At 42.0% G+C, this 16,640-nt stretch overlaps 1 protein-coding gene across 1 annotated transcript; it reads right to left on the bottom strand.

The window, feature by feature from the left end:
* Positions 1-2,413: 2,413 nt before the first annotated feature.
* PSMD12 (proteasome 26S subunit, non-ATPase 12) lies at positions 2,414-16,359 on the bottom strand. Its single transcript, XM_080994789.1, has 11 exons — positions 16,140-16,359; positions 13,241-13,300; positions 12,072-12,200; positions 10,082-10,189; positions 9,177-9,281; positions 7,039-7,188; positions 6,767-6,901; positions 5,407-5,519; positions 4,671-4,845; positions 3,987-4,064; positions 2,414-2,860 (listed from the first exon to the last, which is right to left on the bottom strand). The coding sequence occupies exons 1-11, from the start codon at positions 16,245-16,247 to the stop codon at positions 2,651-2,653; spliced, it is 1,371 nt and encodes a 456-aa protein (XP_080850915.1). The 5' UTR covers positions 16,248-16,359; the 3' UTR covers positions 2,414-2,650.
* Between the last annotated feature and the right edge of the window lie 281 nt (positions 16,360-16,640).

The following is a 16,640-nucleotide window of genomic DNA, read 5'->3' as shown; positions in this document are numbered from 1 at the left end:
GGAAGTGCTAACTTGAGTCAAGTTCCTTCAGTCCTTGAAGAACATGAATAAAGTGGCAACACTGGTTATGTACTTAATTTGTTCCGGAGGTCCGTTTTTAACCTGAAACTGTTCTTAACCTGAAGCACCACTTTAGCTAATGGGGCCTCCTGCTGCTGCTGGAGCACGATTTCTGTTCTCATCCTGAAGCAAAGTTCTTAACCCGAGGTACTATTTCTGGGTTAGCGGAGTCTGTAACCTGAAGCGTATGTAACCCGGGGTACCGCTGTATATAATAACCATTTCAGTCCAACTCTTGCAGATATTGTCACATATAGTTACTACAGAGGTAAGCGTGAACGGAGTTTTCCAAAGGCAATTTGTTAATTTTAAGTCCCACCAAATGCTGCTATTTTGCCCAGGCTGCTTGTACAGTCAGCACCTCCCCGAACCGTAAAAGTGCTGCTTTTTGGATCCAACAGGTTGTAGTAAGTGGCTTATGGTTATACTGGTTTCCAATTATCATGAGAAGGATAAAGGACATATGCAAGATACTGAAGCTTTGCCCATGTTCATTGGCAATTGCATTTACCCTCTTGTTGGCTTCGGTTTCTATCAAGAATCACCACATACTTTGCAAAACCCACAGGTTGAATCTGAAGTTGACCTCCCGCTTACAGACGCTGTTTTACGACTCACATGACATTATCAGGCAAGAAGAGTGAAATCAAGTCACTGAGCTGCTTGTGGTGGTATAGAAATACTTCTATATACAGTGGTGCCTCGGGTTACATACGCTTCAGGTTACAGCCTCCGCTAACCCAGAAATAGTACCTCAGGTTAAGAACTTTGCTTCAGGATGAGAACAGAAATCGCACAGCGGTGGCGCAGTGGCAGCAGGAGGCCCCATTAGCTAAAGTGGTGCTTCAGGTTAAGAACGGACCTCCAGAACGAATTAACTACTTAACCCAAGGTACCACTGTATACACATTTATACACAAAATTGCTAATGATCTACCTATTTACACTCTCTGCAAAAGTGTGTGTGGTTCATTAGTAATGGCTATTTCCCTCCTGGTCACAGTTCTTTAGCCATTTTCTTTAATAAGGTGTGTTGCACAATGAACATACTGCTCAGTTCCTCATTCAGTCAATGGAATAAACATAGAGCAGGTTTTGAAGTTGGGCGAGTGTACTTCTGCTCACAAAAAAAGGCTTTCAGTTTCACCTACAGAAATCCCCCCCCCCCGTGTTGTGGGGTGGTCTCCAAATTCTATGGTTTATATTAAGGGTAGAGAGCTGGAGGGAGGAAAGGAAGGTGCAGCCCCATTCTACATTGCTCTGCTCACAGGCTGAATTTGATACAACCTATACTATGCCTAAGATGCCTAATATTATGCCTAACAGCAATCAGCTTCAGAAAGTTGGAGGGCCTTCTATTAACTAAGTGGAATGGACTACAGCCAAGCAAAAATTCATGCTGGTGGAATATTTTTAACGCTGTGTTGTTATACTGTTGTAACCCATCATGGGACCAAGAGTTTCTGAGGCACTTACAGCACCGTCCTAAGAACTTTCAAAAACTTTAACGGGAAAAGAATTCATTTTACATCCAAACGTGGCTCATCTAGTTTAATTAAAAATGACATATCCTTATAACAGACATATTTGTTGAACATGTTGTATCAGACACTACTTTAGGGACCATAGCCTAAGCTATATGGTTTTTCTTCAGGTGGAAGTCTAGAACAGAAGATTAAAACACCGGCTTCACTAATTCACATTGTGCTTTCATTTTAAAGTCTTAAAACAATCTAGATCATGGGTAGGCAAACTAAGGCCCGGGGGGCGGATCCGGCCCAATCGCCTTCTAAATCTGGCCCGCGGACGGTCCGGGAATCAGTGTGTTTTTACATGAGTAGAATGTGCCTTTTTATTTAAAATGCATCTCTAGGTTATTTGTGGGGCATAGGAATTTGTTCATTATTTTTCAAAATATAGTCCGGTCCCCCACAAGGTCTGCTGACCCCTGATATAGACAGTTATCAAGACAAGATGAGCCACCTGCAATTATGTGGTAAAATTACTCAAGTGTTAATGTAGCAAAGATACAAGTCAAACAAAAGACATTTATCCATAGGAAATTGAAAATAAGGTACAACTTGCTCCATGCTGCCTTTGTTAGGTCACATTCTGCTATAAAACTACCATTCCACAACACTGGAATAAAAATGGGAATTCAGTTCCATACCTGACATTTCTAGACACAATGGTACTTAAGGTTAACACTGAAGTATAATCTTGTTACATTTCTTTATAAAAGAAAATATTACAACATACTTATACACCTGGAAGGGTAAGAAGATCATAGAGATAGACAATGCAAAAATATTTGCTGGACAAATGAGGGCAAACTGGGATAAATCAAAGGCCATTTCCATTACACAGGCAATACAATTTTATTGTGTTTTTCCATCAATTGCAGCAAAAAAAGTGTTATAAACCAAATGAATAATCAAAGGAACTTAATTCTCAACAATTCTTCAAGAGAGATTATGTTCTAAATTTCACCTGGAGGGAAGAGATGAAAAAACCAAATATGCAGTGGGATAAAGTCTTTTTCTATAACCAATTCAATGCCTCCCTAAAGCATTAAGGCCACTGAAGCACCTTACTGCAAGTTATGTATCATCTCCTCTTTGGCAATGAGATGTGTAGTTTTATTAACTAGAGCCATCAGTGAATTGAGCTTGTGAGACCAGTCATTGAGCAAGTTATTTGGGTCCTTGGGTCTCTGAAAGTTGATAATTCCTGCCAGCCTATCTACTTTTGCAAAGATGGTCTTATTCACCACTAAGTTGGACAAAAATTCTTCAGATTCCTGTAAAGCAAACAAACAGCACTGAATTAGGTGATAAAATTTTTAAAATTGCTTTGAGTGACATTCTATTGTCTCTTAGGGGAATTCTTCAAGAGAAAGGGGAGGATATAAATATAAAACAAACAAACAAATAGAAACATGACAAAGATATCCAGACTTTGATTTTGTTCCACCGAAATGAATACATTTCAACTTCATTGGTCTGGCTATCTCGTTCTTATTTCAAACAGTTTTTTAAAAATTGTGTCTCCAGCGATGCAACTATATTGAGTATTCTCAAACCAAGATGTAGTACAGAAGAAAAGTACTATTGCATGTCAAGGAAATCTTGTGTGACACAGGCCAAAGTTATATTTGATAACAGTGTCGCAGAAAGGTTAGCTGGTTAAGAGTGCATTTGAGATCATGTAATTCCATATAATGTCTTTTGCAACAGATGTTGAAGAGCAGGTTCAACTAAAAAAATCGAACAAAAGTGGTCCCCAAATACGCCCCCCCACGAGACCACTTGAAAATTGTTGAGAGTCTTGACAGACCACTTCAAGAGTTTTCTGCCTGTCGTAGCAACTGCAAAGTGCTGTGCTAGATGCGGTATGATTTCTTATAGTATTTTTAAAATGCTCCTTATATTTCTTATATTCTAAAGGTAAAGGAAAAGGGACCCCTGACCATTAGGTCCAGTCGCAGTGCTCATCTTGCTTTATTGGCCGAGGGAGCCGGCGTACAGCTTCTGGGTCATGTGGCCAGCTTCTGGGTCATGTGCTCTGGCGAACCAGAGCAGTGTGCTGAAACGCCCTTTACCTTCCCGCCGGAGCGGTACCTATTTATCTACTTGCACTTTTGACGTGCTTTCGAACTGCTAGGTTGGCAGGAGCAGGGACTGAACAACAGGAGCTCACCCCGTCACGGGGATTCGAACCGCGACCTTCTGATCGGCAAGTCCTAGGCTCTGTGGTTTAACCCACAGCGCCACCCGCGTCCCCCATTCTTCTATCCTATTTTACTGTATTTACTCTAAGCGCTCTTCACAGGCACATCGTGGACCACCTGAATGAAACCTGCAGGCGGCAGTTTTGGAAACAAGAGGATGATACAAAAGCCCTCAGCAATTCTGAGAATCCCTTACATCAATTGATAAATCCAGAAGTTGTGCCATTCTCTTCATGGTGATTCTGGTGTAATATTTTGCCATTATTCTAATATTCTAAAAGAAAAGAAGAATAGAAGGTGATCAGAAAGTAGCAGTTGAAATACAAAAAAATAATATGCTGTAATGAAATCAAGGGCTGATGTAGCACAAGCCAAGCAATTATATAGTTTTGGTATTTGAGCTAGTATGTAAGACACTCTCAGATTACACATGCACACAGCTAATCAGAAGGGACTATAAAATAACATAAACCTACCTTAATCCCCAGTTTCCTAAAATCTTTTATATACGTATACAGTAGTACCTTGGAAGTTGAATGGAATCCGTTCCGGAAATTGGTTCGACTTCCAAAGCTTTCAAAAACCAAGTGCGGCTTCATATTGGCTGCAGGAAGCTCCTGCAGCCAATCGGAAGCTGCGGAATCCCCATCGGACGTTCGGCTTCCAAAAGAATGTTTGAGATATTATATTGTTATACCACACACACACACACACACACACACACGGGTCTTACACTTTGCTAGAATGTGTTAACTACATCCTGACTTGAGCAGTAGCTCCCGACACTTTTTTTTAATAAAACATTTTATAAACAGGATGATTGTCAGAAATAGTATTCCTCCTAGTCCTAACTTGTTGCTAGAAAGCAGATTGAACTTACATGCTCCACAACTCGGTTTTTTAAATCTTTCCATCGCTTTTCACCTTCCTCTGTGTAACCAAACACATCTGTTGCAGGACTTTCTAGAGAACCTTCCCTTAATTCTTTTCCATATTCCTCAACCAGGGTAGTCCAACGCATCAATTCCATAGTGGTAAATAATTTTAAAAGATCTCTGGGGGGGGGGGGGGAGAGATAAAAAAGCCTCAGTAAATTGTTGGTTGACAAAGTTGTTCTGCTTCACCTTAACATAGTAGGTTTGCCTTTAAGATTTCTGCCAGCATTACCAATGTATTTAACACAGCAGTTTCTTTTTGATTATTAATATATTAGAAAAATAATTCAGAGAATTGCATTTACACAGTATACAGAAATGTATGTCCATGTTCACTGCAGAATGTACTTCAAGGATGCCAGTTCTGATTTGGTTTGTTATAAATAATATGTGAAAGTTTGTGAATGTAAATCCCTACTTGTATGTGCAATAGCAGGGTACAAACGCCTGAGCCATTTTACAAATTGTCAGTTGGGGGGGGGAACAACCTGTGGCCCTCCAGATCAGCCAGAATGGCCAATGGTCAGGGATGATGGGAGTTGCAGTAGTAGTCATAGGTTCTCCACCCTACCTTAAATAAACATCTTGACTAGCTGGCTTTCACAACATTTCAAATGTCACACCAAATTCTACGGGGATAGTTTCTCAGTATATTAGCATGCCAACAGGAAAGCTACATACTTGTACTTAGGAATGTCTTCTAGTTTTTTATCAGTGCTTATTCTGTGTACCAGGTCAGACTGTTCATTGTCATAAGGTGACAGGATAACATAGAGAACAACACTCTTCAGTGCCTGTTTAAAAGAAGATAGGAAGAAACTTGATTTTGTAGTTGAACAAGAGTCAGCAATGCAAGAAAGCAAACAAACACACAAAGCTGAAATCACCAGCTTGATCAGAAGACAACCTATGAATCTAACTTTCTGTAATTTACGGAGGGCTATAGCCAATGGCTACGCAAAGAGAAAGTAAGAGAATGATTGGCTGCATGAGCTAACACCTGCCTTCGCAACCACTGGATACAACCCAAGGTACTAAAATTGACTCCACCTTATGGGATCACACAAGCAGGGAGCTGCAAGATGTTACATCGGTCATCAAATCCAATCTTGTGTTGCAAACAGGAATCTTATTTAGAACCAGCATTTTAAAATTATTATACATCCCTTGCTCTTTAGGGACATTCTAGATTTTTTTTTTAAAAATGGAAGTAATGATTCATGTAAGAAAAGTAACATGCAAACAATAAAAAGGCAGTCTTGCATTTAAACGAATTCCTTCCTTTGGAAAGCTGTAATGTAAGTTAGCTGGCATTAATTCAGCCCCCACCCACAATCTGAAATAGGACTATACTGTTTGCTTGATCTGCACACTTGAATTGGATGACAGAGATTTTTCAAATATTACCAAAGCAAGGAAGATAATTCAGGTGATGCTGGTTTCTTGACACTAGTGCAAAAGTGGGAGCAGACTACAAGGAGTTCTTGCCTCCTTAGCAGCTTTCTACATCTCAAATGTATGACAATCAGGCCCATTTCAGATGCTTACTGAGTAGACACTGCAGTGGATAATGGAATGCTGAGAGATCCTGCCCTCTCATTAAATTATGCAGGCAAGGAAAACAGATATTGTGTTAGGTTCATGATGCATGGGTTAAGGCTGGGATTGGCTAATTGCCTGCTTCTTCTGAAGTTGCAGTATCAGCCTGTGAACTGTCTGAACGTAAGTCTTCAGATGTTTTCTATATAGTCTGAATGGAATCTACTCCACTGGCACAGCTTTAGCTATAATGTAGTCAACAGAAAATAATATTATGGCTGTGACCAATTGATTTGTTTTGGGGGGAGGGGGTTCTCACAAAGAAAACTAAGCCACATGAAGAAATTCAAGAAAGTGAAATCTTGAGCACAGTGCAGAACAGCAGCCCTCTCCAAAACAATAGCAAATGATAAAAAAAGAATGTTCCTTTACGTGATATTTTTTGCAGACAATTGAACAGGTTACAGTGTATTTGCTACTTTCTCTTTCTGTCTTTTTTTACCTGCTGCCACTTTTCACCTTCAGCCTGGATGCAAGGAGTATCGTAAATGGCTCTGTAGTGCTTACAAATGGAAAGGTAGGAACCTTCATGTTGATCCAGTTGAATCATTAAATTGTAGTATTTCAGTTTTAATTTCTGAAATGTAACACAGTGTCAGGTTAAACACAGAAATGGTTGTAAAATTTCCCCAATGTGACAGAGAAATCCATTTAAAACATGCCCATAACACCCCCTAAACCAGCTTAGTATAAGTTGTCCACCACCAGACTTACTTCTGTGTTTTCTTCCTGGAAAAATTTGGTGTTAATTTTTTTGCTAATAATTTGAGTTCGGATATAGTCTTTCACAGCCAGACAAAGCCTCATCTGCTCCAAGATGAACTCCACACGTTCCTTCTTCTCCATTGATCCATAGGTTTCCACCTAAAATTCAGAATGTATTAATACTTTATAGACCGATATGCAAAACTAAAGCTTGCAAGGTACAATTATCCATCAAAGCTGTCTTGCAACTAAATCATAAGTGTACAGAAAGATGGCTTCTGTAGACATACAAATACAGTTTACATGCCAGCATTTATGCTTCAGTTACTATACTTTAAATTTTTAAACTTCAGGTACTGCTGTTCTTAGAAAAACTTTGAAATTTAAAAATCTTGGGCTGGATTCAACTGAACTGTTGTGCTAGAGAAGAAGCCAGTTCAACAGAACTTCTCCCCCACCAAGCTCCATGGGAGGGCTGGGAGAACCCACAGAACAGTGTATGGTGGGGTAATACTAATAAGTCTTCTTCTTCTTCTTCTTCTTCCAAGCCCATCTGGCCGGGTAGAAGGGAGAAATGCTTCCACTGACAGAGTGATCACCTTACCACAACACTGAATTCCACTCCCTGATTTGTATTTATTGTTGATCTGCAGATAACTTGTTTTGCATACCCTATTTGCTGTACATATTTCCATAACCAGACTTCTATTAATTTGTTTTCATCAGACATTTTTCCAAGTCTTGACATCAAATTGACATCAACCTTTAGGAATCTAAAGATGTTTTACCAGGCCTATTATACTAACAGCTCACAAGAAAAATACACCCCTGCCCCATAGTATTCAAGTGATTTAATTTTTATACTGCTTAATATATAAAAAATTAAGCAATGTGCAGAAAACTGAAGCAAAAGACAACTGAAAATATTACAAAAAAGTTACATTAATGCAAAGTTGCTATTAATATAATTCATTTTCCTTCTGACATACCCTCCGGGTTCTCACCCAGGGTTCAAATAAACTCTCAGAATGAGAAGAATTCCTGGAAACAGCAGACATCACCCTAGTCTCTCACTCAAGTCTTGCTTTTTATGGGCAGCGCAAGTTGTACTGTACCTTTTAAAATACAACTGGATAATAAAGTCACCTGACACCATTGCAGCCAATAGCTGAAGGGTGAAAGCTTTTTCAAACTGTTTAAGAATAGCAAATAGCATTCTGTGATAAAAGCAATTCAATAACTAATTCCAATTTTTATCCATTTAAGGACAGTAAACTAGAAATTTGTAATAATTGTACTAGAAGTTCAAATGGTTCAAGTACATTGCAACATTTAGCATTGGGGGGGCAAAATGTACAGTGGAACCTCGGTTTTCGAATGTAATCCGTTCCAGAAGACCGTTCAACTTCTGAAACGTTTGAAAACCGAGGCTCAATGGGCGGTCGGCAAAATCCATTGAAAAAATGGAAAAGCACGCAGCGGAAGCCATTCAATTTCTGAAGTGCGTTTGAAAACAGAAGCAATTGCTTCTGGGTTTGCGGTGTTCGACTTACGAATTGATTGGCTTCCGAGATGCTCGAAAACCGAGGTTCCACTGTATTAACGATTCGTTATCTGTTTAAATACAGTCTGCATAATTCATATAGAGAACCTTTATTGGTTCTGGTTCTTGACAGAAATCAGTTTAGCACATCAGCCCAGAAAATGAGGTTATAAGAATATTATTAGAAAGCTGGCAATCTTCACAGTGACAGCACCTAAGCTTTGCAAAGATTTCTACAAAGTGTGCAAAACAGTCCCGACTGAATTTTCCCATTTTTCAGTCTTGCTGCAGCGTTCGTGTACACACACTCAAGCTCCATCCCAAACCTTTCTAAATAGTCCCACCCACCCCACTAGAATGCAGTGAGGAATGGAAGATGTCAGGAAAGCCCCATTGTGTGGATCCAGCCTAACATATAAATGCACTGCTGTAAAACATATTCAAAATACAAAGATAGTTACCAAAAGCTCCTGGTTTGGTCATTTTTTCCATTTCTACTACAGTGACAATTGAAGCAAGATTTTTTTAAAAGTGTATTTTAAAAAGGGTTAAAGTTGCAGTACTTCAAACAATGTCATGTATTCGAGCATATATGCTCCTTCACCTGAAGTTCTTGCAGAATTGAAGCAGCTTCTTTCACGTCACCACTCTGCTCTTTTATTGTTGCAAGAGTATTGGTCAGCCGAGCTCTTTCAATTTCAACATAGATCTATAAAAGAAGCAGAAAGCATTTAACTTTATGCAGTATGTTTGGCCCACACAAACACTGCATGATTTGCCTCATCATCACAAACTATTGGCGGGGGGGGGGGGGGGGGAAGCTGGCGATGGCACTGCTTGCAGCCATAGGAATGGGCCTTTCTTTATGGGCCAGGAGAGAAGGGTCCCAACTTCCATTCCACCACAGTGCAGCAAAGGGCTCCTGGTGATGGGCTCTTACAGGCCACAGCACTACTGCTACCAAACCAAGGGCTGCACTCTCACTCAATAATCAGGTCAGCCCCCTCCTAACTCCCCCATGTAGGGCTCATCCATGGTAAAGCAGCATCCCAGGATCTGTCAGAACACAATTAGGAAAAATTAATGCCCAAGGCCAGGCTTCCTCAACCTCGGCCTTCCAGATGTTTTTGGCCTACAACTTCCATGATCCCTAGCTAGCAGGAACAGTGGTCAGGGATGATGGGAATTGTAGTCTCAAAACATCTGGAGGGCCGAGGTTGAGGAAGCCTGCTCAAGGCTAACAGGGAAGACCTTAGACAATCTTTTTCGTTGATTTCTGTGGGTACTCCAAATATGACCTAGAAAGGTACAACTCATAGGGTGAGATCCAACATCACACAAGTGGACCTTTGCTTGTGTAACAGGATTTCTCCTTCTGCTCTTCCCTCTGCAGTCCCCACCAACAATCGGTTCTGGAGAATCAACAGGAGCTGCTGTTTTAAGATTCAAGAGTGTATACAAGGGAGTCTTGAAATAAGTGCACGGTTCTTTAAAAGGAAAAATACTTACCTTTCCTTCCGTAACCATACGCAGTGTATCAATTAAACGCAGTTTGATTGGTAGATCTGTGATCTCTTCAACGTAAGTACAGCATTGCTGGACCATTTTAGCAACAGCCTAATACAAATAATGAGAAAACTTGTAATCCTATGCCAACATAGCCCATTTATCTGAACACTATTTTTTATGCTGTTTCATACCTGTCAAAATGGAAAAACTTTGCAATTAAAAATGGTTAGCCACATTTGATGTGAAAAGGGAGTTACCACTAACTCTTTGCTTCTATACTTAAGATATAAACCACAATGAGCAGACAGCTCTCATGCAGGATTCAGCTCAAATGCTTCCTCCCATTTTCTCACTTTAGCAGCTTTGCTCTAAAGGTGCTAAAACGGATATTTAGTCTAAAAGACATTTTATGCAAAACAACAGAACTTGCCTATATCCTATAGTGACTTCCACTAGAAGAACTCCTTGTTTATTTCTCAGTGACCAAAGCTTGAGCTCACAATACAGTTAACATAGGCCTTTATGTTATATACTAGCACAGTATGTGGCTTGTTGTTGTTTAGTTGTGTCCGACTCTTCGTGACCCCATGGACTAGAGCATGCCAGGCACTCCTGTCTTCCACTGCCTCCCGCAGTTTGGTCAAACTCATGCTGGTAGCTTCGAGAACACTGTCCACCCAACCAACCAAGTGAGCATGCCTGGATGGTATTGAACACTTTGAGCCACAGAAATATTGTATGTCTTTTGTACACTATCATTTATTTTAATCCACCTTCCCGCAAATAGATGGTCAAAACAAACTAACATCTATATGAATAGTCATCATTCATTAGAACAAGTTTACTTTTTAAAAAAACCCTTCATTTTTCAAGAAGCTTAAATAGCTGAGAAAATAGAGGTTTTACTTCTGGATACAAAAAGTATCAGTCTATCACGCCCGTCCCGTCCCCCCCCCGCGCAACCTCCAACAGGATAACAAATTACCTACACATAACTCTAAAACACATACCTAATTTATCTGTAGAGATTAAGCCGTTTGTTAATCTAATTCAACAGTAATAATTTCTGGAAGCAAGTGTATCAAATGTATGGATGCACACATATTAAACACATTTCCCACACTAATTGTGGCTTATATCCCTGTGGTGTTGCTCAAAAATAGGCAGCAAGTCTTCCCAATGAAGGAAGGGGGACTAAACAAAAGGCAGCATAGCATGCTCTTGCCACAACTGTTGTATGAACAAAGTAGTCAAGCATACACCATCTAGTAACATATAATGTGTATGTTACAAATTTAGGACATCTTCATAAAGCAACCAGGGTTGGAGGGCCTGCAGGACTACAATATTTTTTTGGGGTGGGCCCTTGGCCACAGGGGGAAGAAGAGAAACTCCCACTGAGCAAGCAGGCTGGCATTATTGGATGTTGCTCTAACATATATTCACTCCAAACCTATGCCTTATAAAGCATTTCTGATAAGCCCAAAGCTTTTTTATTGTCTACATTCAGAATATGCATGCATTATTAGGCTATTTTAAAAGCTCATTGCCAACTTCACTCTATAAACCACAGCACAATTAAGATGTTCTATTGACAGTTGCCAGGATATTAGTGGCAACTAGTATTATCAAGAACAGCAGGGGAAGCCTCCAGTGTACTTGCCACAGGAATAGTGAATTATTAAAAAAACCACCAGCGGCACAGACACAACTACCTTTTTCAAAATGACAGCAGGCTGCAACTTTGTGATACGCAGCAACAGTGTCACGGATGAGAGCAACTGCTGCAAACTGCACAAACCCTCTGCCCGCTACTCTTCTCCTGTAACCCTCCTTAGGAGGCAGTAGGTGCAAAGACACTTTGCAGGAAGACTAGGTGCCTCCTGTTGTTGGCTACAAGGAACAATGAATGATTACCAAACTCAAGAGATAATATATGGACACAAGGTTTTGAGCACCCCACACTTCTTATGGCTTAACACAATCTTACCTGCTTTAACTGACTTCTCCTCTTTGACAGAATAATAATATTTTCATTAAGAGCATCCCAGTCTTTAGCATCATAACACATTTTCACTACAGCAACCAGAATGCGAGATGTGGATATCATATCAGAAGCCTAAAAAACAAAAGTATATACTTAAGCACAGACGTTTCTACAGTGTAAACACAAAGAAAGATTCCTGGCACTTCCAAATGGAGTTGCGCTACCAAAAAAGTCACTAGCTATTAATGGAAATTTGTCCTCAACCTTGTAAGACAAGTTGAGGCCCACAAGTAAGAGGGAAATCTGGGTTACATAAAGCAAAGCTAAGGATCAATTCACTGTCCTACTACTCACATCAAGTAAACCTACCAAAGAGGAATAGTACCAGTGTGCTAAAAGAACAAGGAACATCTCCCTTTTTTTATTCCCACCCACTTATTCTTTCTTCCCGAAGAGCGACTAGCAGTATTTGAACATGGGGCTCTTATCTAATGCAGCAGCTTCACTGGCACAAGTGACTTCAGTGCATACAAAGGAACTTCCTTTCCTGTCCCCTCCAGCCCCCCCCAATCAGCTGTGGAGCAGATCTGGGGGGGGGGTACATGCGAACAAAAGGGTATGAAAGTTCTGTTGTGACAGTGCAACCTCTCTGGTGCAACACTAGGCACAACACATGGTCCTGTAGGCTGTGGTAACAAAGAAAAACTTTTTTGCACCCTCTTGTTTCTGCAATCATAGTTATTAGAATGAATAAAAATCCCCACCATTCATATGCATGCATTGAAAGTCTGGGAAAAGACTCACCATTTTAACCCTTGCGAGAGAGCCAAGTACAATAGGATGGCTAAAAGTAATTAAGGGGTGACAAATTCATGCTAGATCATGGGTAGGCAAACTAAGGCCCGGGGGCTGGATTCGGGAATCAACGTGTTTTTACATGAGTAGAATGTGTCCTTTTATTTAAAATGCATCTCTGGGTTATTTGTGGGGCATAGGAATTCGTTCACCCCCCCCCCCAATATAGTCCAGCCCCCCACAAGGTCTGAGGGAGAAGTGGACCAGCCCCCTGCTGAAAAAGTTTGCTGACCCCTGTGCTAGATGATATATTCCATAATAGGGGGCTTTTAAAATGACCTTTTAAAAAGCAATGTTATTCAGTATGCTATACTTACAGTTCGAGTCTGTTTTTCCAAGGAAAGCAAAGTCTCAATTGCTTCTTGAAGCCTTCCATCCTAAAACACAAGAATAAAAGCGGAGTTATTTTAAGCCGTCCTTATTGTACAGGTTTTGAAGGTAACAGGGCCCAATCATGGCCAAATGAGTCACGGCCATCAGTTAATTGTGGTCACTTCCCACTACAAACTAGAGGATTTAAATACATTGCAAAATATTGTTTTGTTGATTTCAACTGGAATTAGACTACAATTCTAACCACACTTACCCAGGAGTAAGCCCCACTGAATTCAACAGGACTTCAGAATAGGACTGCAGTTAGTCATAACTAGACCAATCTTTCTTAAGAGACTTCTAGAAGTTATAAAAGGCTACTGAAGCCAAGTCTTCAGCCATCATTTATCTAGGTAAGTGTTATCAAAAGCTATTTTGTGATGTACGGTATTCATATACCGTGGTACCTCAGGTTACAGACACTTCAGGTTACAGACTCCGCTAACCCAGAAATAGTACCTTGGGTTAAGAACTTTGCTTCAGGATGAGAACAGAAATCGCACGGTGGCAGCGCGGCGGCCCCATTAGCTAAAGTCGAACCTCAGGTTAAGAACAGTTTCAGGTTAAAAATGGACCTCCAGAATGAATTAAGTTCTTAACCCAAGGTACCACTGTACACAAGAGGAAATTTATGGACATAACTGCAACCCTTTTTGCCAGATGCAAATTGGATCCCTGACTTTTTGAAAAGCAGTGAACATACTCCCAATTTGCCTGGAATTAGCTAGTTTTCTAACTTGGAAGCCTTGTTGCTTAAAGGGGAAGGTGCTGCTATGAGAGAGCCCTGTCACTGCCTATCCTGTTCCCTGTGTTTAGTAGAAATTATGGTAAGCAAATGAAGCTCTACAGTTACTCAGTTGAATCCTGAAGCAATAGTCAGTTCCTTCATTCCCACTAGGGTGGCAGAAGGGTAACCTGTCCTTTAACCACCTCAGAGGACCAGCAGCCACAAATTTATCACAGCCCAAGAACAAGTCCAGCTACAATTGCTACTTGCCCTGTTTGCTGGGAGAAGACAGCAGACTAACAGTATCCCAACCAAGAAAAAGAGCAGTGGAGAATAATAACAACAACAATAATTTTATTGTTTATACGCTGCCCATCTGGCTGGGTTTCCCCAGCCACTCTGGGCGGCTTCCAGAAAATATAAAAAGAATCCCAGTGAAGTAGTGGCAATACTTTGGAGAATAAATGATAGGAGCATCATCAGAAAAATAAGTTCTGAATTAGCTATTTTCACTCTAGAAATTAAAGCCACTATATTGCTTCTTGTACTATTGTCATAAGAGCCCCAGTACTATTTATTAGAAAATGAATAGAAAATACAATAACTCTCCTACAGAAATAAAAGGTGCATTCACTCCTCCTTTGGTATCTCCTGTAACTATAGTCAATGCAGATTTGCAACAAAACTAAAGGACCATTCTAAACAGTGCAGCACACACCATGGAGTTATGTACCTTCAACAAATGGTTCAGAATCATCTTTATTTGCATCAGCCACTAGCCAAAGCAATATGGTTTAAAAAGAGCAACAGAGGTTTAAAAGTAGACACAACTCTTAGGAAGGACACTAAAGAGTAACTTTGCATTGGTTATGTCTCTCAGGATAACCATAGGCCAGGCATGGCCAAACTTGGCCCTCCAGCTGTTTTCGTACTACAAGTCCCATCACCCCAGTTAACAGGACCAGTGGTCAGGGATGATGGGAATTGTAGTCCCAAAACAGCTGGAGGGCCAAGTTTGGCCATGCCTGCCATAGGCATAATATTGGTAACATGCACTGCTCGATGCAGCTTTGACCATGGCTGAAAGCGAGATAAAGCAATCCACAGTACACTAGCGGCTTTATCAAATGCAGCAAATATTTGCAACACTGCACATTTTGAGCTATGTGTTAATCAAGTTCCAAGAACAGCACTATAATCCAAAAGAAGATTTGATTACTCCTGCTGCCCTGATCTATCAAATACATGTCTACTCCAGACAGTCGGTGGGGCTGCATCCTTATTCCGATCATCACTTAACTATACTGTAGTCGCAATCTCTCTCCCTCCGTCTCTTTGCCTATTTCCATTCTTCCAAGCTACTCGGGTGCAACATTTTAATTTGGGGCGCAAGAGGCTGTCCCGGTGACACAAAGCTATCGCGACCAGCACAGCCCCTTAACTGAATACATTGGTACCTCAGGTTAAGTACTTAATTTGTTCGGGAGGTCTGTTCTTAACCTGAAACTGTTCTTAACCTGAAGCACTTTAGCTAATGGGGCCTCCTGCTGCTGCCGCACCGCCGCTGAAGCACGATTTCTGTTCTCATCCTGAAGCAAAGTTCTTAACCTGAAGCACTATTTCTGGGTTAGTGGAGTCTGTAACATGAAGCGTATGTAACCCGAGGTACCACTGTATTGGGAAGTCTCCCTTGTCCAAAATACGGGGTGGGGCGCGCGAAATGGAGCAGCTTCATCCCGGCTTTGTACCGCAAATGTCTCTCGGATTGTGCTGCGGGGGAGCCACATTCTGCGGCCGCCCCCTTCGCCGCCCAAATTTGCATGTCCCTTTCGCAAAAGGAGCCTCCCGTGTGGCCGCAGCCGCCTGAGCAGGGGAGGAAAATGGGCCCGTGACGATACAGACCTTCGCAACCATCGTGCCATCCTCGGGGGCGCCGCGGCTTCGCCCAACGCCGGCGACCCCCTTTCCCGAGCGCCCTCCCACCCGCGCCGCCGTCCTCCCTTGGCCGGACGGCGGCGACCTTCCCCTCAGGGCCCAGCTGCCGCCGGCTCTGAGCGACGCGGCCTAGGCCGGCCCGCCGCGCCATGACTCAGCCCCTCCTCGGCCCAGTCCCTCACCCGGGCCATCTGCTCGCACTCGGGCAAGCGCTGGTCCACGGTGGCGCTGTAGTCCACCTCCATTTTCACAATGCGGCCATCGGCCCGCTCCGCGTCGCCGTCCGCCATGCTGGGCCCGCGTCCGGCTCCCAGTCTCCCGCAGCTTCTTCACAGGCAAAAACCGCTCGCTCGGTCTCCCTCAGAGAGACACAGACACTGACTCACCGGAACCGGAAACCCTTAGGCGCATAGGCGCTCACAAGGACAGCTATCCCCGGAGGACCCCTCCCTTTCCCAGCTCTGCTCTGAGAAAAGAGCAGTAGCAGCACCAGGCACTGCGGTAGACGCCTAAAGCGGGCTCGGCGGTTCTTCCCGCCTCGAGTGATGGGGTCCTTCTTCAGGGTGAGAGGCGGAGGCCGAGAAGCCGGAGATGAAAGCTGAGGCGTTTGAAAATGCCCCATGGGACACTTTTTTATTTTTTAACCCCAGTAAACTGACATCAGCTGAGGCACAAGCTGCTGC

Source organism: Podarcis pityusensis, assembly GCF_964106645.2.
Source record: "Podarcis pityusensis genome assembly, chromosome: 2".
Taxonomy (NCBI): Eukaryota; Metazoa; Chordata; class Lepidosauria; order Squamata; family Lacertidae; genus Podarcis; species Podarcis pityusensis.
The sequence above is the reverse complement of the archived record's forward strand: the minus strand, read 5'-3'. Positions and strand labels throughout refer to the sequence as shown.

Coding starts and splice junctions, on each gene's coding strand:
- PSMD12 (XM_080994789.1), bottom strand. CDS start 16,247: ATGGCGGACGGCGACGCGGAGCGGGCCGATGGCCGCATTGTGAAAATG. Junction 10,190..12,071: donor GGAGAAGTCAGTTAAAGCAG/GTAAGATTGTGT, acceptor TATTTGTATTAG/GCTGTTGCTAAAATGGTCCA. Junction 9,282..10,081: donor GTATGGTTACGGAAGGAAAG/GTAAGTATTTTT, acceptor CTTCTTTTATAG/ATCTATGTTGAAATTGAAAG.